General features: G+C 41.2%; 1 protein-coding gene across 1 annotated transcript in view; it reads left to right on the plus strand.

Moving 5' to 3' along the window:
- Positions 1-23,439, plus strand: part of LOC126482379 (beclin 1-associated autophagy-related key regulator) — a 113,707-nt gene that overhangs the window by 20,485 nt on the left and 69,783 nt on the right. Inside the window, exons 4-6 of the mRNA XM_050106477.1 lie at positions 8,877-9,114; positions 9,842-10,011; positions 23,037-23,190. Of these exons, the coding sequence (XP_049962434.1) occupies positions 8,877-9,114; positions 9,842-10,011; positions 23,037-23,190 (562 nt within the window). The remainder of the gene's footprint in view (positions 1-8,876; positions 9,115-9,841; positions 10,012-23,036; positions 23,191-23,439) is intronic.

Raw genomic sequence — 23,439 nt, forward strand, 5'->3', positions numbered from 1 at the left:
CTGTATTTATATGGGTACGCTTCCTTTTTCAAGTGCTTCGTCTGGTTTGAATCGATTGCTTATTTTGCTTTGATCTGATAAGTGCCGTTTTCTTTGTTATAGCTGTTTACGTCACTCTAAGCTGAAAATGCATTACTGTACTGTGTCATGCATTGTTTGTCGCATTCTGATAGTGCGTGTTTACGGCCTGCCGCCGCTCGCGGCATGTCTTGCTTTTGTGCGCGTACTGCGGGTTGCAATTAAAAAAAAAAGAAAGGAGAGAGGAATCGTCTCATTAGCGAAACAATGGCAAGAGAGTGCTACTTGTTCTTACTTACACTGCTGCTTTCTTTGATAATGATCAACAAGAACCAAATAATAAAATAATAGACATGTTCTGAACGAGAGTTTTTCTCCGTTTGAAAATCTTTGCGGCCGCTTCTTTAGCACATCAAATTCTGTACAGAAATTAGTCATCTTAGATTTAAAAATCTAGTCAGTTGCCGTGCTTCATTTCTGACTGTATCACTATTAGGCATAAGAATAATACAAATATAAACATGACACGATACGTATATTCTTCCGCGCTTGCTGTTGTCTCACTCTAGTTTCATAGTTTATCAGGCAGACAGGGTTTAAATGAGATAGCAGCAAACACGAAAGAATACATGGCAAAATGTTTATATTCGTATTATTCTTGCGCTGAAGAGAATACTGCATGTGATACACATTTCATCTGGTTCCTATTAGCAACCATCTCTTCTCACAGGTAGGAAAAAAATCAGAACGTAAAGAGTTGGCCAAATTGACAAACATCCCAAACAGTCTTGCCAGTCGGATTTTCGTAGTACATTGAAATTCTGCTACATTCGATGATGAACAATACGGAATTTGTATTTACTTTGTTGGATAATGTATGAAAATTCAGTGGTCGAAACTCGGGGCGGAGAAAAAAAAAGCTCCTCTTCCACCTTTTTTTAAAAAAAACTTATTTACTGACGCAGAGGTTTTGGTGCCAGTATTTATCTTTGTGCCTACAAAGCATGCCTGTGTAGCGCTACATATATTCGACGGCAGAAGTTAGTTGTGGCAGCACCTACCAACATTATTCAGAACTTCCGCTTTGTTTGCACTCGATTCTAAGCCGCAGGCGGTTTTTTTGATTGCAAAAACCGGAAAAAAAATGCGGCTTAGATTCGAGTAAATACGGTAGTCTGTGCCTTCACCCTTAATTACTCCTCCCCCATCTGTGCCCTTTTCCAGCTCTCCCCAATTGATTTTTCTCTCTCTCTCTCTCTCTCTCTCTCTCTCTCTCTCTCTCCCCCTTCCTCCCTCCCCGGGGAGAAGGAAGTTTCGGTATCTAGGATTAATATTTTCTACTTTAAGTGTATACATCAGCAGTATTAGGATGCATCTTGTTTTTTTTCACGTCTTAGTGTATAAACCAGAAACACATTTTGACTTGCCTTCATGTATTAGCCTGTGTCACCTATTTTGAATTAATGTCCACTTCATCATTTACTGGTTGATATAATACCAGAATGCTTATGACTTTTAATCTAATTTATTAATCTCATGTAACAGTTTATTCTTAACAGTTCTTATTTAGATTCAGATGTTGCAGTTTCTTTATAAAAATATAGAGGGGGCTGTAGAGGGTCAAAGAATTCAATAAACTGCTCAAAAAAAGTTTTATGTTGGCTACATTGTATCAACCCCTGCGCTAAAGATTGCCCCAGCTGTCAGAAATAACAACTGATGACTGTCACAAATTATGACACTTAGGTATCCTGAAGCAAAAGATCAGTGTCATTGGGTTCTCTTCACCAACAATTGCAGGATTTGTCAAACTCGTAATGTGTGTCACAGAAGAGTCCGTAGGCAGCCAGGTACCAATGCATGTTCCAAGCCTGCAACTCCATGGGTTCAGCAAGGAGGTGTGTCAGTCGTGTCTTGGGGTGATGTTATCTATAGAAGCCAGATGCCTGTCACCACTGTTAAGTGTAATTTGAGGGCTGTGCAGAATGGGAACATGATTCTCCAACCTGTTGTCTTGCCCAGCAGTCAACATTTCAGTGACAGGTTTACCTTTCAAGAGGATGATCCATAAGCATACCATGCCCACATTGAATACATTTCTCCAGCAGGCAGGAATCAATGAAATGGAATGATGTGCAGTATTTGTTGGCATGAATCCAAGTAAACATACTTGGGACTTGGAACTAGCAGTGTGTTGTTGAACAACCCACTTCACCTCCTAGATAACATCAGAAGGGCTGCCGTCCTAAGTGTGGCTCATGCTTGAGCAGTAATTTCTTGTCCAACTTGTGAACAGCGTGCCATGGAGGATGCAAGCATCTTACATTGCATGAGGTGGAGAAAGGCATTACTGAATGTTACGCTCAAGTAGATTTCGATTTTACAGATGTGCATTTTTGAACAGACCTTTTACTTTGGTCATTGTTGTGTTTTTATCACAAATAATTTAATTTTAGTTTCATTAGGTTTATTATTTCATTTCCTACTCCCCTTGAGTCCAAGTGCACACAGATTTGCAAGCACATAATTGGTAAAAAAATTTTTTTGGGTATATTATTAAAAATATAAAAAGTTGAAATTCAACATAGCTTTGGTATCCTTCAGTAGTGACAAATTTTCTCTGAAATGTGTATGCAATAATACCTGTGATTTTCCTCACAACACGAGTCCATAAAACTTCATAATAAATATCACATGCCTTTCTGTATTTCAGCTGCAAGTGTGTAAAAAGATTTTGTTAGGCAACACTAATTGATTATTAAAAATAAAATTTTGTCTGATGTTACAGCGAAGTTTTCAAGTTTGTGTATTTTTGGGGCGTACCATTTCTTTTCTGCAACATTGTTTTAAATAGACGCAAAGTATAAAAACTGAAACAGTGAACTGTGCGTAAGATATATGAACTCAAAACAGCAGGTGCAGATTCTTTGCAAAGTCATTCAACTAACTGCCAAGAGAAAACACATTTAAATAAGTAAATAATTTTTGCTTTCACAATGAAAACTTAACAGCCAAACATCAGTAGTATTCACAATTACAGAAATAAATTTAGTTCCAGAAGTACATGATGACTGAAGTATAATATAATTTTGAATAGTAGATAATATGAAGACCGCAGTATAATAATTTAGTGGGTAACAAAACCATGTTTAGCAAATAATATTGAAGACTGAAAAAAGGCAAGCCATACTACTGAAAAAGCCAATAGTCTTTCACTCTGTGGCAGAGAGCAGTTTCAAAACTACTTGACAGTTTCAAACTGTGTGCCAAATCAAATCCTGGAGACAGTTGCTTTTGTGTATCGGATCTCTTATGAACTGTGAGCGTATTTAGGTGTTCCTAAAGACCCACGTAATATTGAAATTTCAATTGTTTCTCTGTAATTTAGCTTTGGACTTTCCTTTGACATGAACCAATGAGATATAAAAAGGAGGAAGTTCCTCTCCACCCCCTTTATCCCAGTTTTCAAAATGAACAAAGATGTTGCTCAATCAAATCAAATTTTTATAATCACATAACATACCTCAGTCAAAAATTGATATGGTGCACTTGTCTTCTGGAGAATCATTTGGTAACAGATATGTCTGACAGTGTTATAATAGCTGTGGCATTACTTCTTCTGGCTTATACAATTTTTGCATGGTTGTCATTCCAGAAATGTACACTGTAGTAACATTTACTTTTCAGGTTTTTCCCATGTCTCTTCCAGTATTTTTTAGATTTTAGTAAAACTTACTCCTCATTTTTTGAAATATAAATTTCAGGCTCATATAATGCAAAGTTTTTTCACATAGTTTGTCTCATGTAACTTGCTCTGTCTAGTCTGATACACAAGCAAGGAACATATTTATGGACATTAGATGTAGCTTAGGTTGACCTTTTCCTGTCATCTAAAAGTTTTGCACTGATTAGTTTTCTCACTCCTCCCCCTTCCCCCCCCCCCCCCCCCCCCAATCTAATGACTGAAACTTATGTATATACAGTATTTTTACTGGTGCACCAAGGAATTGGACACTGAGGCTGCTCAGCTCCCCCCTTACTGCATTATTCCGAGAAGGTGTATGAGTGAGACAGCTTATGTGCTGAAGGCTACACGTGTGGGAAGCTTAGGAAGACGTATTTGCAGTACAGTGCCTACTTCTAAGACACAAATATTGTATCACACTTTGATGTGCAGCATTTTGTCACAGGTGTTTATTTCCCATTTTTTGCCTTTCTTCCCCAAAGTAATAGCTTTATTACTTAATTTAAAAAGTACAATAGATGGTGCTAATACAGTAAACAGAACTAAAAAAAGCTTCACATACAGGAATTTAACATTAAATTGCATTGTCTATAAATATACACAAATTTCGATTTCAGAATATATAATACATCTAGAACTATTGTTTGTCATGCACACACATGTGGTTATGTATATTAAAGTCTTTTAAATCCAAACATTGGTGGGACTTTGTCAATTTCATAATAGAAAGAAAAGACCTGTGCAAACATTTGTTGACAGAATATTGAAATAATTTAAGCAGCTTGTTTGTGCTTCGAGGGTATTACTCTTGGGGTAACACATTATAATAGTCCTTTAAATTTCTGGATTGGAGAAACAAGTAATTGGAGCCAGGTGCTACACTGTTCAGGTCTCAGATCAAATTGGGAGTAATTTCACACCTTAGCAGCCAAAAGCAAGAACTGTGTGACAGATAAATTGAAGTCATTGCATTCGTGCAGAAAATCTCTCTCAGAACTCGTGATGAAATGTTTCAATTACTGAAATGTAGGCATTCACACCTGGCTTACGAATGATGGTCTCGAGTTCTCGAAAATGTTCCATGTCATGAACTTGGAAGCGGATTTTTCCATAGGATTAATTTTCAGAGTTCTGTATCTCAATTGTTAAAAACAGAATCCTTGGAGGATCATTTTGTTGTTAATCTGTCTGACTGTTGAGACATCTTTTTCTCGGAAATAGGTAGACATATCAAGTTCAAATTTGTCATGTACAGAGGTCTGTCTACTTTACCCATGGTGATGTAAAAAATTTAAGTCAGTGCCGTCAAAAGATATAGCCATTTATGTCACATACTTTGATACCTGCAAACTCACTCATAAAAACCTATTGATACTTCCCATTAGCCCGCATCTCGTGGTCGTGCGGTAGCGTTCTCGCTTCCCGCGCCCGGGTTCCCGGGTTCGATTCCCGGCGGGGTCAGGGATTTTCTCTGCCTCGTGATGGCTGGGTGTTGTGTGCTGTCCTTAGGTTAGTTAGGTTTAAGTAGTTCTAAGTTCTAGGGGACTTATGACCACAGCAGTTGAGTCCCATAGTGCTCAGAGCCATTTGAACCATACTTCCCATTAACCGGTAATCATGAAATTTAGCAAGTAGTAATTGAATGGTCTCACTGCTAGATATATGAACTGCAGTTCCCTGCTCATTTCTTTTGTATGTCTGGGCTAGTCTCTGGAACTACTGATACGATTTTTCTTATGTAGTATACTGACTTATGGGGAAACTTTGCATATATAATTTAACTTAAATTTAAAACATTCTCAAAAGTCTTGGAATTCGTAGGACTGATATTGTTGTGACTTGGCAAGACAGCCAAGTCACAATGAGAGGAAGCCGAAAGGCACGCGTTAAGCTCACGCAGATTGGCGTGAGGTCTGGAACAGTTAAAGGAATTAATAGTAGCAAATAAAGTACGTAGTTGGTGTAATACTTAACTTTAATCCACAGTTGTAGAACATCTCTCTTGACGGTACATGTTATAACCACAATATAAAATGATATCAAATGCTATGGCGCCTTGCTAGGTCGTAGCAAATGACGTAGCTGAAGGCTATGCTAACTATCGTCTCGGCAAATGAGAGCGTAGTTGTCAGTGATCCATCTCTTGCTAAGTCGGTTGTACAACTGGGGCGAGTGCCAGGACGTCTCTCTAGACCTGCCGTGTGGTGGCGCTCGGTCTGCTATCACTGACAGTGGCGACACGCGGGTCCGGCGTATACTAATGGACCGCGGCCGATTTAAAGGCTACCACCTAGCAAGTGTGGTGTCTGGCGGTGACACCACAGATATCTTGCCATTATTGATACCAGGCGAAAATTGCTGAGACTCTTGATTCCATAGTTGACTTATTTATACCATTGTTCATAATTAATGACAATATTATGAAAAGGATAGATCGCTACTTACTGGAACAATAACACATTGGGTTACAGACGGGCATGACAAAAAGACTATTACATATAAGCTTTCAGCAAAAGCCGTATTCAGAAAAGAAAAATGCACGCACGTTCACACAAGCAAGTACACCTCACACACATGTGACTGCTTGCGTGCTCGTATGAATGTTTGTGCAGTTTCCTTTTCTGAAGAAGCTTATGCTGAAAGCTTTTATGTAATAGTCTTTTCGTTGTAATTGTCTGCAACTTAAGTGTCATCTTTACGGTGAATAGCAAACTATCCTTCTCACAATATTATTGATATTCCGACCTGGACTTCCCATTGTTCATTATATTTATTATTAAGTTTGTTGGAAACCCGCAATGTGCGAGTTCTATATGCACTTGGCCAGTTTTTGTTTGCTATCATCAATCTTGTCTGCCATTTCAGTTACCAAATGATTCTCACCTTGCTTTAAGAGACTTAGGAATTGAAATAATTGATGTCAACCATAAGAGAGTTTGTGACTACCCCACTTACTGTAACTCAGTTTTTCCCTAGTCACTGCTTTCATTTCAGCCAGCGTTCACTCATTCGTCAAAAGACAAGTGCATTACATCGACTTTGTGGCTGATGTAATGACATTCCAGTGAGTGTTGTTCCAGTTCATAATAGTGTAATGCCCCACCCTTTTGCATGGCTTTCAAACTATACGAAAAGTAAAGCGATTCCCTTTCCACATTGAATGATGTGGCTTTACCACATTTTTTTGACAAATGAGTGGATGCCTTAGTATTCCCAATGCAGAACATAAATCTGATTTGACATAATAGTATTGCCAGCAAACTGCTTGACTTGTTGCAAGATGACTGCCAAGCTCTAGCATTCCTGTTCCTTTCCCTCCTCGTCCCTCAGCTCCACTCGCCACTGTGCTTGGAACTCTAGGCAGGAACCCAGATGGAGTGTTTGTGTCCACAGAGCACTGTTTGGTCAGGCCTTGTGTACCATATTTCACTTGTACATTGTGCAGATTGTTTTGTAGTGAATGAACAATTTCTGTTTTTACCAAGTTTAAGTTCAAATTATTCTCATTTTATTCACATCTGTGCTTCCCCAAGTGTCTGCTCAGTACTTCCTCTTAGACACTTGTGTAGCAGGCTATCACTTTGAAATGAAAGTTGTTAGGCTTGTTTCTACATCTGGAAGATGATGTTGCAAAGTCGTTTCTTCTCATTCACAAATGTTAAACTGCAATAGTAAAAGAAAAATTATGGAGAAATGTCTTGTCCATTGATGCCAGGATGATATGCTGGTAATAGATCGTAATTTGTTGAAATCTGTTCTTTAAAAGTGTAGTTCCAAGTTCTTAGTAGTTTGCATGTTGCAAATTAAAATATGTTTTCCTTCCTGATTTACTTTCATATTTTTAAGATGTTAAAATACATAGACAATAAGAGGTTGTTTTTTTTTTTTTTTACTGGAATAGAAAAATGAAACATACTTGCTGCAAATATTATAAAGAAACATTTATTCAAATATCATCCAAATTATCTACAAAAAAGTTAGAGAAATAATTGTATCAAACCAAAATCATTATTTTCTCCTTCATAAAGCTCTGCTTTGTGACTTTAAATTTTAGTTGCCTTATTTATTATGTTCTCAGTCTTCAAGTGAGTCAGACATTTTGGGGAAAATGTGAACAAATTATTGACAACTGCTATAAATACATCGGAAATGTGCTGCAGTGTTTTAAAATGTGACTTATTTGTTTCACAGTCTAATAATCTCTCCTGTAAATTCAATTAATTGTTATCCCAAAGATTTTCTTGAAAAATTGTTACTAGTCAAATTGTGGTAATTAATAACACATTTAAGTACCAAAGACATAAGAACATGTGAAGGTAAACTGTGCATAAAATGACTATAAAGTTCACTGATACGTAAGATTTCTCCCGTCTCTCAGTTCTCGACAAAGATCTTAATTGTGCTCCAGCATAGTTATCCACACATTTAGTTGACCGAATAGTGCCACTTGGCGCCAACAGATGGCAGAGAAGTACAGTGTTACTTATAAAACTGAAGGTGGTGAATTTTATTATTGGATTATTGCCAGCACTTAAACGTAAGGTATGCGAGAGTGAACTCGTGTTCCTAGCTTAAGGGATCAATGTGACATCTCTTGCTTTTAAGTCTTTTAACCACCATCTTTTACTTATAACATGCTATTAAATGGGCAGAAATAGAAAAAATAGTTTCTGCTTCACAGTTAAAGAAATATTCTTTGAAATACCAAAAGTTAGTGTCTTATTGCAAATGATTTATTAACACATTATTGAGTCAATATGTTGAAGATGCAGTGAGTTTGTGCCTTGACTGCTGATGCTTCTTGAGCATATTACCAAAATGTCAAGTATCCTTCCTGTCATTACCTAGTAATAACACTACATAAGTGCGAGATGACAACACAGCTTTCCAGTTCATACATCAGAACAGACATGTAAATTTAAAATTTCTTCCCATTCCAGTCATCAATACTTTTGGTGTTCTGGAACACTCATAGGAAGTTTGCATAAGTCCAAGGTAATTTGTATCTGCCTGATCAGACATTTCTGATTAAAGCCAGAAATCTTGGACTTCATTATTTGTTTGTTTAATGTTGTATTTCAAATAGTTAGTTGACAGTAGGCATATGTTTTAGGCCGAAATGACGTAGCAGCCTTAATAGAAACAAACAAGCAGCGAGCAGATCGCTTGCCACGATATGAGGAGCGTGTCTGCCGTTTGCAGCAGTTTGTTGCCAACTTATCTGAAGATGCTGAAGAAAGGCGTCAGTCCTTGCAGAAAATTCAAGATGAGCTGAAGCACGTTATAAGATCAAGCATACAGCAACTTGTGCAGTACATCTTCCCCATAGCACAAGTTCCATCAGCTCAGAGGTAACAGCTCATCAACAGAGGCAGCACTCAAAAAGCAATTACAGCATTAACTTCATTTAATTGTAACCTGCATTGTGTTTGACTTTTTACAATGTTAAAAGAAAATTAATTTTATAGATGGCTCTTAATATCCATAGGCACAAGGATTATCATATTTTTCTAGGCTTCTATCCTTGAATTTAACATATTGTGCAGTTCAACTAGTACCATTTAATGTGCTTTCAATAAAACTGTGTGCTTTCTAAAGCAGTAAATATCTTTCACAGTTTCAGTAAAGTGCCCATATTTTGTTTTATTATTCATTCATGTCACACAAGTGAAATGTAATAGATTAGAATATGCCATTCACAAATTTTTCCTAAGAATTTGTAAAGAAGAATCCAGGTATAAGAATTACTGGTGTAAGGGCAGCAAATTGAGGACAATCATGCAAAAAAAAATGAGCTTTCAAAAGCCCATTTTTAAAATGTTGTAGTAATAAGGGGCTGAAATGTTCAAATTATTTCTTCTTTCATTGGTCATAAAGCAATATAAATTATTGATGTTATTTAATGCTATAAAGAAAGAAAATGTTCCGAATTTCAGTGTAGTAGCCCAGTGTATATTACTAATGGCAGTATTCACAAAAATATTTCATCCCGTTACTCTTAACATTGCAAAGTGATTATTAAGTTTCACTGTGGATGTAGACAACAATCTTCTAATTCAGTACCAATCATTTGTGTAGTGAGGAAGACAATGAAACACAAGATACTGTTAGTGCCTTGGCTGAAGCAACTCGTACTGCTTATGTTAAAGGCAAATGGGTATTTACCGACAGTTCTGGGGAACTACACCATTGTATTGTAGCCCCATCACTTCCTGGGTCTGGAGATTATTCTGCTTATAATGCTTGGGGTAAGTAAACAGTCAGTTTGTGGCAGTTTAAAAGTAAAACCATAGATGTTGTTTAGAGATAAAACACCAACCCTAGTGTGTTGTGTAATAGTGTTTCCTTTAATGGCTCAGAAACTTAAATTGTAACATGTTTATAAAGTGTTAGGAGCATTTGCACAAAATTCTGGAACACACAAATTGTTTATTTTCCATTAATTGTGTTTTTTAAAGTCCTAAAATGAAGAAACAGTGCAACCTTCATCATTTGACAATGAAATGAAACACATTCTTAGGTGATGTGATATTCTCTTGACTCTCGATTAGTATTATATTTGTTACAAGTAATGCTTTTAATTTACCTAAACTGCATTTTAGTAATCAAATTAGTTTATTGTAATTGCAGTTTCATGAGGTCAAATGGTGAGGAAAAAATTTCCAAAATTTATGCTGTAAATTTGATAACATACAGTTACGACATGGACAAGTTAGATCAAGTAGGTACAATACATCAGCGGAACAGAAGTAATTTCCTTTGCATATATAGATCCCTTTTCAGAAATTTGGGCCATCTACAATAAATTTCATTACTTCATTTCATTTTATTGAGGGCAAATATTTGCAGGGAACAGAGAAGCTATGAATTTTCAGTGGAACAGTGGTGCACTACTTAGCAGGCAGATAGATGAGTACTAGCTTTTCTCCACTCATTGATAAATGACTTGGTGTAGATCTACATATAGAAGGAGGCTCCACAAATTAAATGTGCATGTTTCATGAAGCATTCGACCCTTCCACAAAATCTGTCATTACTTGTGCTTATTCGTACATAAGTGCCACTATTAGATAAAGTTGTATACTGTTTCTGGTATAAATATCAGTAGCTCCTTTTAATGGCCGGCCGGTGTGGCCGTGCGGTTGTAGGCGCTTCAGTCTGGAACCGCGTAACCGCTGTGGTTGGTTCGAATCCTGCCTCGGACATGGACGTGTGTGATGTCCTTAGGTTAGTTAGGTTTAAGTAGTTCTAAGTTCTAGGGGACTAATGACCACAGATGTTAAGTCCCATAGTGCTCAGAGCCATTTGAACCATTTTTTTCCTTTTAATGACAATACTATGAAAAGGATGGATTGCTACTCACCATATAGCGGAGATGTTGAGTCACAGACAGGCACAACAGGACAACTAGTGAACATGTAAGCATTTGACCGGAAGATGACCTTACACACACACACACACACACACACACACACACACACACAAAAACCACTAGTTGCATTTCTTTTCTTTTCTTTTTTCTTCCACAAAAATTAACTGTTGAGATTCTGAATAGTATAAATCTTTCGTGTACAAGAATAAATGTGTAAATTTTAAAACTTTCATGGCGAATAGAATGTTCAAACAAAAAATCATTGCATGATATTTCGCCTGAGCACTTGCCAGTCATCTTCACGTGAGCTATTGAAGACTGATGAAGACCTGCTCCATTCCATCCTATATAGCGCGCTGCGAGTATTCTGCAAATGCATCAAATTTGAAGTTACCAGACAGACCACCCGTCACATCAGCAACCCCCTCGCCTGTAGAACCGTGGAACTCAGCTGTCCTCTGTGTTACTGCTCGTTGTGTCCATTGGTGCACTCTGTCTTCTTCAGTAGAAAAAAATTGTGGAGATGATGGAATTCCACACACTGTCCAACTGGTAGCAGCTATAACAGTTCATCAAATTTTTTGCCAGGTATATTTCCCCAGATTCTTTAGTAAGGGAGCCCCGAAAAGATGTAGCTGTGGTTAGAATCACAGTTCTATCATAATTTATTGACTGTCCAATGGAAATACAGTGTTCGGCATAGGCAGCCCTCCTGTCTCCCTTGGTGGCCAACCTTTTTTTATAGAGCATTTTGATCCTTTCACCATGAAAATAAAAAAAAAGATGGTTGTTTACCCTTTTAGGATGTTTTGGTTAGACGAAAGAACGATGATGGTTCACTGGGGCATTCAGTTTATCGTAAGCCCACTCATACCAATTTGTATTTGCGAGTGTCAAGTTGACGTCACCCGTCACAAACTATGAGCATTTTTAAAACACACGTATGCAGAGCTCACACTGTCTCAGATATAAGTAGTTTACCTAAAGAGCTCACCCACCTAAATACAGTATCTAGAAAGAAGGGATATTCCCCCCAGCACATTAACAGAACACTTTCAGTTAAAGTCAAGTATCAGGAAGTGGTTAAAGAGGAGAACACATCGGCAAAATCCATATCATTTCTTCCTTTTAGGGGCAATATTTCATTTAAAATAGCAAGAATCCTTGAACATCGATTTTCCACTTGCCTTTTGCAACCAAGTAAGTCCGCTATTGCCAAACACTGTCAACTGGACATTCAACTGAGTATGATAGAACCGAGATACTGACCACAGCTACGTCTTTTTGGGACTCCATTATTAAAGAATCCTTATAAATACGGTTGGCGGAAAATCTGATGAACCATGTTAGTGGCTACCAGTTGCACAGAGCAGGGAACCCCGTCATCTTTATGATTTGTTCTAGTTGAAGACGGCAGAGTGCGCCAACGGCTGTGGCAAGCACTAACACAGAGGATAGTGGAGTTTCAAGGTTCCACCAGCGAGGGCACTGCCACTAGAAGTCTGTTCCTTCTTTCAACTTGAATTTTGACGCATGTGTGGAATACTCGCAGCGTGCTATATAGGGTGCAACGGAGCAAGTCTTCGTCAGTCTTTGATGGTTCACAGGTGCCCAGTCAAAATATCATGCAATGAATTAATCGATGACTGGCTGCAAGCCCGAAATTTGTTTGAACAAGAATGCAAATAATCAGCATATGTGCTTCAGAACTTTTCATGATACGTTTTTGATCCTCTTTTTACTTTCTCCCCCCTCCTTCCACCCTCCCCCCTGGTGACTTTTTTTGTCTCGTAATATTATCTTTTTTGAGGAACTCTGAAGATTGAAATATGACCAAAAGTGTCACATAATTATTGCTAGTTTCTATCTCTCTGTTTGTTTTTTTGTTTCTGGGATATTCATCCATTTTTCTCTGTTGGAGACCTTGACAATCCCTAAAATAGTATTCCTCTTAGAAGGAGAAAAGCTAGTGAAATTCTCTCAAACAAATGTAAGGGATAAATGTCATTTTCTAGTATGCTCATGTTGCCCACCCAATAGGCAACAAACTTTGTTTGTTTATGAAGACTTTTCTCTTGGAAGTTTGTCCAACAATACCCTGTGTATGACAGCATTATGTGAAATATTGAAAACTGACAACTGATATTGTAGAACACTCTGGATCTTTAGTTAAAAATGTATCCAAAAGTGTGATCATGGCCATAGAAGACTGTAATCTAATTGATGACGTGATACCACTTGACCACCACCCAACCTGCATGGGTGTTCCCTCATTGAGTGTATTTGCAGTAGATTGAAATCACTGATGCTTCAGTTTCTCTGAAATTATTAGATATGGACCTGCTGTATAAGAAAAAAATTCCTCATTTTCTAGTGTTCTAACTATTCCTTGGTTCAAAATGGATCCTGCATCATGAAATTTTTAAAAAAGAAGCATAGTGACCTTTCACACGAGATGTTTTCAAGTGACACCCTGACTGGTGTGCCAAAGGTTGTCAAAATTGGTGGTTCGTAGTGTATGGCCTTCCTTCTTTTTTGGTGTAGGGCCACTGACTTGTTCCACTGCTTTGATATCTGCTTTGATTTTTGCAAGAAATGCTTTTGCCTCACAAAATAAAGTTTTTTATAGTGGTCCAAATGGTGCAGAGGGATTCATTTTTCATTTGCTTTTATTCAGCATTCATCAAATGTAGCAATCGACGTCCGCCAAATCCTTTTCATTGTTAATGTTTCATATACCAGATGATCAAAAAGTCAGTATAAATTTGAAAACATAATAAACCAGGGAAAATGTAGATAGAGAGGTAAAAATTGACACACATGCTTTGAATGACATGGGGTTTTATTAGACAAAAAAAAAAAAAAACCAAAGGTCACAAAATATTTGACAGATGATGCTGGACAGCAAAACTGCTACCGTGACGGGTGAGAGGTACACCGATATGTTACAGAATCGCATCATCCCCAGCCTAGCTGATAAACACCTGCTGGAACGTACGATGTTTATGCAGGATGGCGCTCCACCCCATATTGCTAGACACATGAAAGATCTCTTGCGGGCGTTGTTTGGTGGTGATCGTGTGCTCAGCCGCCACTTTCGTCATGCTTGGCCTCCCAGGTCCCCAGACCTTAGTCCGTGCGATTATTGACTTTGGGGTTACCTGAAGTCGCAAGTGTATCGTGATGGACCGACATATCTAGGGATGTTGAAAGACAACATCTGATGCCAATGCCTCACCATAACTTCGGACATGCTTTACAGTGCTGTTCACAACATTATTCCTCGACTACAGCTATTGTTGAGGAATGATAGTGGATATATTGAGCATTTCCTGTAAAGAACATCATCTTTGCTTTGTCTTACTTTGTTATGCTAATTATTGCTATTCTGATCAGATGAAGCGCCATCTGTCGGACATTTTTTGAACTTTTGTATTTTTTTGGTTCTAATAAAACCCCATGTCATTCCAAGCATGTGTGTCAATTTGTACCTCTCTATCTACATTATTCCGTGATTTATTCTGTTTTCAAATTTATACTGTCTTTTTGATCACCCGGTACAATGTAACACTTTTTCCTCTGTGAAACATTTCATGCACATTTAATCACTTGTTGCCTGATACTACACTATAATGTGTACTTCCGTTTTCATCTGTGGTCGCAGTTTTGGGATTCCTTTTATTTTGATCAACTTTGAGATAAGTATGGCCATAAATTTTCACTCTTTAGTGGAGTGTGCGCTGATATGAAACTTCCTGGCAGATTAAAACTTTGTACCGGGCTGAGACTCAAACTCGGGACCTTTGCCTTTCGCGGGCAAGTGCTCTACCAACTGAGCTACCCAGGCATGACACGCGCCCCGTCCTCACTGCTTTATTTCTGCCAGTACCTCGTCTCCTACCTTCCAAACTTTACAGAAGCTCTCCTGCGATCCTTGCAGAACTAGCACTCCTGAAAGAAAGGATATTGCAGAGACATGGCTTAGCCACAGCCTGGGGGATGTTTCCAGAATGAGATTTTCACTCTGCCCACGAAAGGCAAAGGTCCCGAGTTCGAGTCTCGGCCCAGCACACAGTTTTAATCTGCCAGGAAGTTTCAAGTATGGCCATGTTTAAGTTCAGTCATCCTTTCATTAATTGTCAAAAATGAGGAAGTGGACTCCATAAAATCCTCGTAAATATTGTAAACATTTCCATTGTCAATAAATAATCAAAAAAAAATAGAATTATATGAAAAATAGGAAAAGATGAGAGAGGAGTATCTACGAGTGTTAACTCGACAGCTGCAAAATAATGTCTTGCTCACTCTCTCTTGTACATGTGTCCATTCACTGTGTCTGCAGGAAATTGAACAAGTCTTATTAAGTTTGTGAGAAATATGTATAAAAACTTCTCGTCCTACTGCTTTGTGGTTAGGAAACTGTCTATAGTAGTCTTCATTGGCCAGTTAGAGCATATGGTAGCTTTGTTCATCATTAACACTTGAACTGAGATACAAATACTCTGTTGACCACTGTACCAATAGAGAAACTTATTTCTTGGTCAAATGAAATTTCATTTTTGTAATAAACAGTTAATTTACAATTTGGAACTTTCGGCTATGTAAACTATAAAATTTGTTGCGGAAGTACTAAGTTCAAGCAATACTTTCATTTAAGAAAGATTTACTTCCAGACTATTACAAACTGATGACTAACAGAACAAATTACAAATACTTTTTATGAAATTCAAAGATATTGCAGAATGTCGTGGGATGGTAGTTTACAGTGAACGTCCAAACATTTATTATAAACCAAGAATTGCTGTTTGACTTCAGCATCCCAATCTCTGCAAATGGAAGTTGTTAAAGTGGCTTTATCACAAGATCACCCAACCCATTCTTTTCATCTGTGTGTTCCAATGTAATTTCGCCATTCAGTAATCTTTCATGAACATAGGAGTCTTGGACATATATGTATTTTATTGTTGGCAATATGGTGTTTAACTGGTTTCAATGGACTATTATTGTCAGCATAAAGTGTTGAACCTCCCCAGGGGCTCACAGTCCCTTTTGTGTGTGTGTGTGTGTGTGTGTGTGTGTGTGTGTGTGTGTGTGTGTGTGTGGCAGGCATGGGGCCCCGAGCTATTGCAGTCTCCTTCCTTTTTCCAGACTGCATTACCGTCCCTGTTCCTCTCCTTCCCTGTAAATGCTCCTTTCTCCCTGCCCCCTCGTTTCCCTCTTGGTGAACTTCTTTATATCGACCTGCCTATCCTCCTGGCTTTGTTTTGGTATGTGCCATTGTTTAGTTTGCTGTTTCCATCTCCTTTTCGGCATTTTTGGTCCCCTTGGGGTTTGACCTCCATTTCCAATGTTTTCCGTTCAGTGTGAGCCATTTTGGGATGAACTCCCAATCTAGTTTCCATGGAGCAGGCTCATCTCTCCCCTCCCCTCCCTTTTCCCCTTGCACCGTGGCCCCTTCCTGCTAGATCACTAGCACGGTAGCCAGTCTGTGTGGTGGGACTGTTAAGTACCCACTTGGCTGAGCCCACTGACAACACAGGGATCACACTGCTAATACTTGAGCTGTTAACGCCTGGTATATGCCAAGGAGTCGATGCTCATCACTTTGGGGCATCAGAACTCCTGGCAATGGCTGCCGTGCCAAATAGCCCTTGCTGTGGCTGGGTGGTGTCCACGGGGGGAGCCCATGGTTGGAGTGGGTGGTACAGGGCGGACGCTTTGCACATGAAGCATGAAGCCATTCCGTGGCTGTCTCTAAGGGTAATAGAAGACATGACACTCCTTCTGATCCTTTGGCCTTCCCCTCCCTGGCCACCCCCTGGGAAGAGTGTCAAGCTCGCCAGCTTCGGTTGAAACCTCAGTACCTGTTTTGTACCAGGACAGATGGCGAAAGTTTTGCCATGGCCAAGCCTCTGTTTTTCGTGGAGACAATTGAAGATAAGTATGGTGAAGTGGAATCCATGAGTAAAACGTGGTCCAGTTTTTTTCTCATAAAGACATCTGCTGCCCAATCTGAAACCCTGCATGCTTGTGACCAACTTGGTGACATCCCAGTCTCCGTTGCACCCCACGAACCTTTGAACTCGGCACAGGGCATCATTTTCCACTGGGGTCTTCTTCTCCAAACTGACAAGGAGTCCGATTTATATGCCGTGTACAGCGAGCAATCGCACCGATACAGACGCCTTTATCTGGCCTTCGAGGGTGATCCCCTCCAGGAGAAGGTCAAGGTGATGGTGTATCAGTGTGATGTAAAACCTTATATTCCACCACCAATGAGATACTTTAAATGCTTATGGTTTGGACACGTCTTCCTGCTGCAGCAATGATCCCCTCTGCTGTGACTGTGGGCTCCTCTTCCATGAGAGGAGTGCCTGTGCCCCTGCCAGTGTGCATAAATCGTAATGTGCAGCATCCTCCATGCTCACCAGCATGCCCGGTGTATGTGAAAGAACGAAAAATTCAAGAGTACAAGACCTTAGATTGACTAACATACACTGAGGCTTGTCGAAAGTATGACCGGCTCCATCCCGTGACTATAACCTCTACTTTTGCTTCAGTTACGTCCATTCCCCCTCATACACCCTCCTCTTCCCAGCCCCGCTCCATTCGCCCCACGCCCACACCCTCCCCCTCACTCTCCCCCTCCCCTTCAGTACCCATACCTATCGTTTTGGGTGCTGCTCCCCCTCCCCCACTGGAGAAGTGCTCCCCTTCTTTGGCAGCCACCGGTACTGGAGCTCCCTCCTGGAACTCCTCTTCCCAGCACCCCCCTGAAAGGCGATCTGCAGCTCCCCATCTGCCGCATGATCCACGGTCAGTGGGTGCCAAGATTGACAGGTGTGATTCCGTGCCCGACCTCGCTGCAGTCCGTCCTTCTATTCCTTCACAAGAGAAGAAGCAGAAACACAAGAATAAGGACAAGGCCTCTCTGGTACCCCCTGAGGTGCCGCCTTCCTGTCCTCCAGCCAATGACCCCACCTATATTGACATTACCCCATCCTTATCGGTGACGGATGGTGACTTGGCGGCATGACCTGCTCCGGTCCTTTCGCTTCCCATTTGGACTCCAGCTTGAGAATCCTCCTGAGGAATTGGAATGGCTATTTGCGTTACCTCCCGGAGTTGCAGCCCCTTCTTTCCTCCTACTCTGCTACTTCTATTGCTCTCTGGGAGACTCATCGTGCACCTTTTCTGTTCAGACTGAATTGGCCTCTTGCGGGCGTCTGGTGGTGTTTGCAACTTGCCCTCCATACCACTCTGGAAGCAGTTGCTGTCAGAGTCCATCTGGCCACTCCAATGACAATCTGTAATCACATCTCTACCTCCCGGCCGCCCACATCCCTTGCCCTAACCACCCTTCTGCAACAACTCCCTTCTCCCTTCCTGTTTCTGGGGGACTTTAATGCCCACAACCCTCTTTGGGGTAGTCACACAACTACTGCCCTGGGAAGGACAATTGAAGCTGTTCTGGTAGGGCTTGACCTCTGTCTCCTAAACACCGGTGCTCCCACACACTTTATTGTGGCACACAGCACTTTCTCTGCCATTGACCTCTCCATCTGCAGTTCCGGCCTTCTTCCCTCCATTCAGTGGGGTGTCCGTGATGACTTATGCGACAGCGATCAGTACCCGATTGTTTTGACCTACCTTCAGTATATCTCGCTCCATCACCCTCCCAAGTGGGCCTTCTCTAAAGCTGATTGGGGTGCCTTCTCCTCTGCTACCATCCCCCCTGTATTACCACACAGTAGTATTGATGAGTCTACACAGACTTTGACTGCCACCATTATTTCCGCAGCTGTTTCAGCTATCCCTTCTTCCTTGGGTTCTCCCCGTTGGAAGATGGTCCCTTGGTGGACTCCGGAAATTACTGCGGCCATAAAAGACCGCCGCCGTGCTCTTCAACACTTCAAGCGGCACCCTTCTAGTGCTCACCTTCTGGTCTTTAAACGATTCCTCCATGCCTGGGCCCATTACCTAATCAAATTTCAGAAACAGATTTGCTGGGAATGATATGTGGCTGCCATAGGACTGCACACCCACTCTTCACAAGTCTGGGCGAAACTGAGGCAAATTTTTGGCCATCGTCCTCCCACTGGTGTTGCAGGAATTTCTGTGCGTGGTATTGTCCTTACCCATAGAGACTTTGTCGTGGAGCGTTTCACTCAACACTTTGCCCAAGCCTCTGCATCGACTCAGTATCCTCCCGCATTCCTCCTCCCGAAAGAGCCCTCGGAACGACTGTCTTTGTCTCACGTCTCGCTGCTTGGAGCCTTATAATGCCCCATTTAGGGAGTGAGAATTCGCCAGTGCCCTCGCCCTTTGTCTCGTCACGGCTCCTGGTCCCGATTGGATACATAACCAAATGCTCCAACACTTATTGGTGGCTGGCCACCGTCGTATACTGATCCTTTTCAACCATCTGTGGAGTGAGGGGGTATTTCCTACCCAGTGGCAGGAAAGCATTGTTATTCCGGTGTTGAAGCATGGGAAGCCACTTCTTCAGTTGGATACCTACCGTCCAATTAGATTTACCAACACCCTCTGCAAGCTCCTGTTGAGTCGGCAGCTGTTATGGATCCTTGAATCCCGTGATCTTTTGTCATTGTCTCAAGGTGCTTTTCGCTGTGACTGCTCTACGGTGAATAACTTGGTCCACCTGAAGTCTGCTATTCAGTCATCTTTTGCCCATCGGCAACACCTCATCGCAGTCTTCTTTGACATGCATGAAGCCTACGACACCACCTGGCGCCACCACATCCTCATCACCCTTCACAAATGGGGCCTTCATGGCACTCTGCCTGTTTTTATCCGTAACTTTCTTTCTTGTCACTCTTTCCGGGTCCAAGTTGGTTTCTTCTACAGCACTTCCCATTGGCAAGGAAATGCGGTTCCACAGGGTTCTGTGCTGAGCATTCCTCTCTTTCTCATCGCCATTAATGGACTGGTGGCAGCTGCTGGGCCAAGTGTCCCCCTCTTTGTAAGCTGACGGTTTTTGTATCTACGGCGTTTCCTCTGTCATGGGCGCTGCAGAACGCCGTCTATGGGGGGCAATTTTTGGCTTTCTCCCATCGCTTTCAGTTTTTGGTGGCCAAGTCTTGTCATGCATTTTTGCTGTTGCCTTACAATCCATCCCCATCCGGACCTGTTCCTCGATGGCCAATCCCTCGAGGTAGTGGACACCCATTACTTCTTGGGTCTGGTCTTCGATGCCAGGTTGACATGGCTCCCTCATCTTCGCCAGCTGAAGAGGACGTGCTGGTTACATCTCAATGTTTGTAGATGTCTGTGCAATACCACCTGGGGTGCAGACCGCTCTGTTCTCCTGTGATTGTACAAACCGCTTGTCCAGTCTCATTTAGACTAGGGAAGTCCAGTCTATGGTTCTGTGTCACCTTCAACATTGCAGATACTAGACCCCATCCACCATCGTGGGGTACGACTTGCGACTGGTGCCTTCCGGACTAGCCCTGTAATTAGTCTTCTCGCAGAGGAGGGGATTCCAACACTGCGAGTTTTGCGCCAACCGCAGCTGATATCTTACGCGCTTCGCATTTGTTGCACCCCATAGCACCCTAATTATGGTGTCCTTTATCCATACATGGAGATTAACCTCCCGCAGTGGCGGCCACGATGTGGGATTTCCGTGGCTGTCTGCACCTCAGTCACTCTTTTCTGAGCTCGAGCACCCCTTTACCACCTCTTTTCTCCACTCACGCAGGTACCCCTCTGCTGTGTGTCTCTTGGCCACAGCTCTGTCTTCATCTCTCCATCAGTTCAAAGGATTCTGTCCCTCTGGAGGCCCTTCGCCACCAATTCTACTGTCTCCTCAGTTCGATCCAGGGTTCAGAAGTCATTTATACTGATAGCTCCATGGTTGCTGGTCACACTGGTTACGCTTACAACCATGTGAGACACATGGAATTTTGCTCCTTGCCAGATGGCTGTAGTGTTTTTACTGAAGAATTGGTAGCCATCTTGTGCGCACTGGATCATGTCCGCTTCTGCTCAGGACTGTCCTTCGCTATCTGTAGTGACTCCTTGAGCAGTTTGCGAGCTATCGGCCAATGCTTCCCTGGCCACCCATTGGTCATAGCTATCCAGGACTCTTTTTCTCTCCTTGATCAACATGGATGCTCAGTGGTTTTCATTTGGACCCCCGCCCAAGTTGGGATCCCTGACAATGAACTTGCTGATCGACTGGCTAAATTGGCTACTAATGGGCCATCTCTTGCTATTGGCATTCCAGAAATAGACCTTTGCTTGGCATTACGTTGTCAGGTTTTGGGACTTTGGAATGCAGAATGGCACACTCTTTCTTCACCGAACAAGCTCAGGGCAATCAAGGATTTTACAACTACGTGGCGGTCCTCCTTATGGGCCTCTCGTAAAGCTTCTTTCGTCCTTTGCCAGCTCCACATCAGCCATACTTGGCTGTCTCACAGTTATCTCCTCTGTCGTGAGGATCCCCCTCTCTGTCATTGTGGATCAATGTTGACTGTGTGTCACCTCTTACTGGACTGTCAAGACTTAGCCGCCCTGTGATGGACTTTCAGCTTTCCTGACTCACTACACCAGGCGTTAGCTGACAGAGCCTCAGCGGCTGATATAGTCTTACGATTTCTTTGTGATGGGGGTTTTTATCACTTTAGTTAAGGGTGGGACCTCCAACCTTATTGGTGGGTGGAGGGGATGGCAGGCTGTCTTGCTCCCCCCTTTGCCCCAATATGACTGGCTTCGACTGGGCTTGATGGTGGTTCACCCCCAACCTTATTGGTGGGTGGAGGATGGTAGGCTGTCTTGCTCCCCCCTTTGCCCCGATATGACTGGCTTCGACTGGGCTTGGTGGTGGTTCACCCCCACCCTCTGCCTTCCGACTTCTTTCTTTATGGGGTCTGTTTTATCTTGAGTGTCTTATCTTGTCTACCTGTGCTTCTTCCTTCATGCCCCTCTCATTAGTCACTTTTTTACCCTCCTCTCTTCTTCCGCCTTCCGCCTTCTTCCTTCTTCTCTATCAATAATTTGTAATTTTATGGCCATTGTAGTTCCCTCTTATAGTGTGGGGTTTTATCAGTTTTATCTATTCCGAGGTCGGAGGGACTGATGACTGCACATTTTGGTCCCTTCTCCAATCCAACCAACCAATAAAGTGTTGGAAGTTGATCTGGCATTTCAGTTAATTCACTTTTAAGCAAAGCAATCAGAATAATTGTGATTGCTTTACTTGATAAAACAATTTCTACTTCAGTTGTACGCTTATCCAGTATCTCCTGCAACTGACCTGTCCATGATATTTCCCCACCAGGGTACTTGGTTGCAATGCTGGTTCTTGAAGCCTTGCCTGCTTGCCACAAGCAAAATCAGCATCACTGTAAATGCTTAAATCATCTTCTCTCACACAAATAGTACCATAATTTAATGTGCCTTTCAAATAACAGAATATGTGCTTCACTCTATTCCAGTTCTCAGTAATTGGTTTTTCATAGCTCATGCCGTTTTATTCACCTCAAAAGTTATGCCTGAACAATTAGCTACACAAGACATCCAATTGGTTAGCTATAGGGGCAGAAGACAAAACTGCTTCATTTTGAGCATGTACTGGATTTCGTCAATCTTCTTTGTAATGTGTTTGTTCATTTTGCATGGCCTTCACTAATTTTTGTTGCAAAAGCATGAAGGTCACCAACACCATTACCTCTAAGAATGATTTATTCACAAGATACTGCAGACTATTCAGGAGCAAAATGAATAACTGAGGGGGGGATGCTTTATATATAAAAATCAAGGATATTTCAAAACAGTGAAATCTCAGACATTTTGTGTTTTATTATAACAAAATGTAGTATGTCACTAGTATATTGAAATTATGTTGCTTATTCTGTTTTTTGTGTGTTATAGTTGCTGCAAACAGGGATGGTGTTCCTAGTGGTAACAGTGATGTTGACCACAATGCAGCATACAACATTAGTGCTGCCCTTACATACACAACCCAGTTGATCAATGTATTGGCATTTTATTTGGATGTATGGTTGCCAGCAAAATTGAGTTACAGGTAAAAAGTACTTGTATCACTACTTCACTGGGGTTGCAGTACCTCTTTTGTCTTACTCCAGTAGACATTACATAAGTTTATGATTGAGAGTGGAACATCCATATGTTTGATTTATTTGTTTGTTTGGTTACGTGAATGAGATTTATGGGAAGTAATATTTGTAAACAATACCAGGTACATGATTTGTATTATCCAAATCATTTTTTTGTAAAAATTACAATGACAAGGAAATTGTTTGGAGCATATTAT

This window comes from Schistocerca serialis, chromosome 5 (assembly GCF_023864345.2).
Source record: "Schistocerca serialis cubense isolate TAMUIC-IGC-003099 chromosome 5, iqSchSeri2.2, whole genome shotgun sequence".
NCBI lineage: Eukaryota > Metazoa > Arthropoda > Insecta > Orthoptera > Acrididae > Schistocerca > Schistocerca serialis.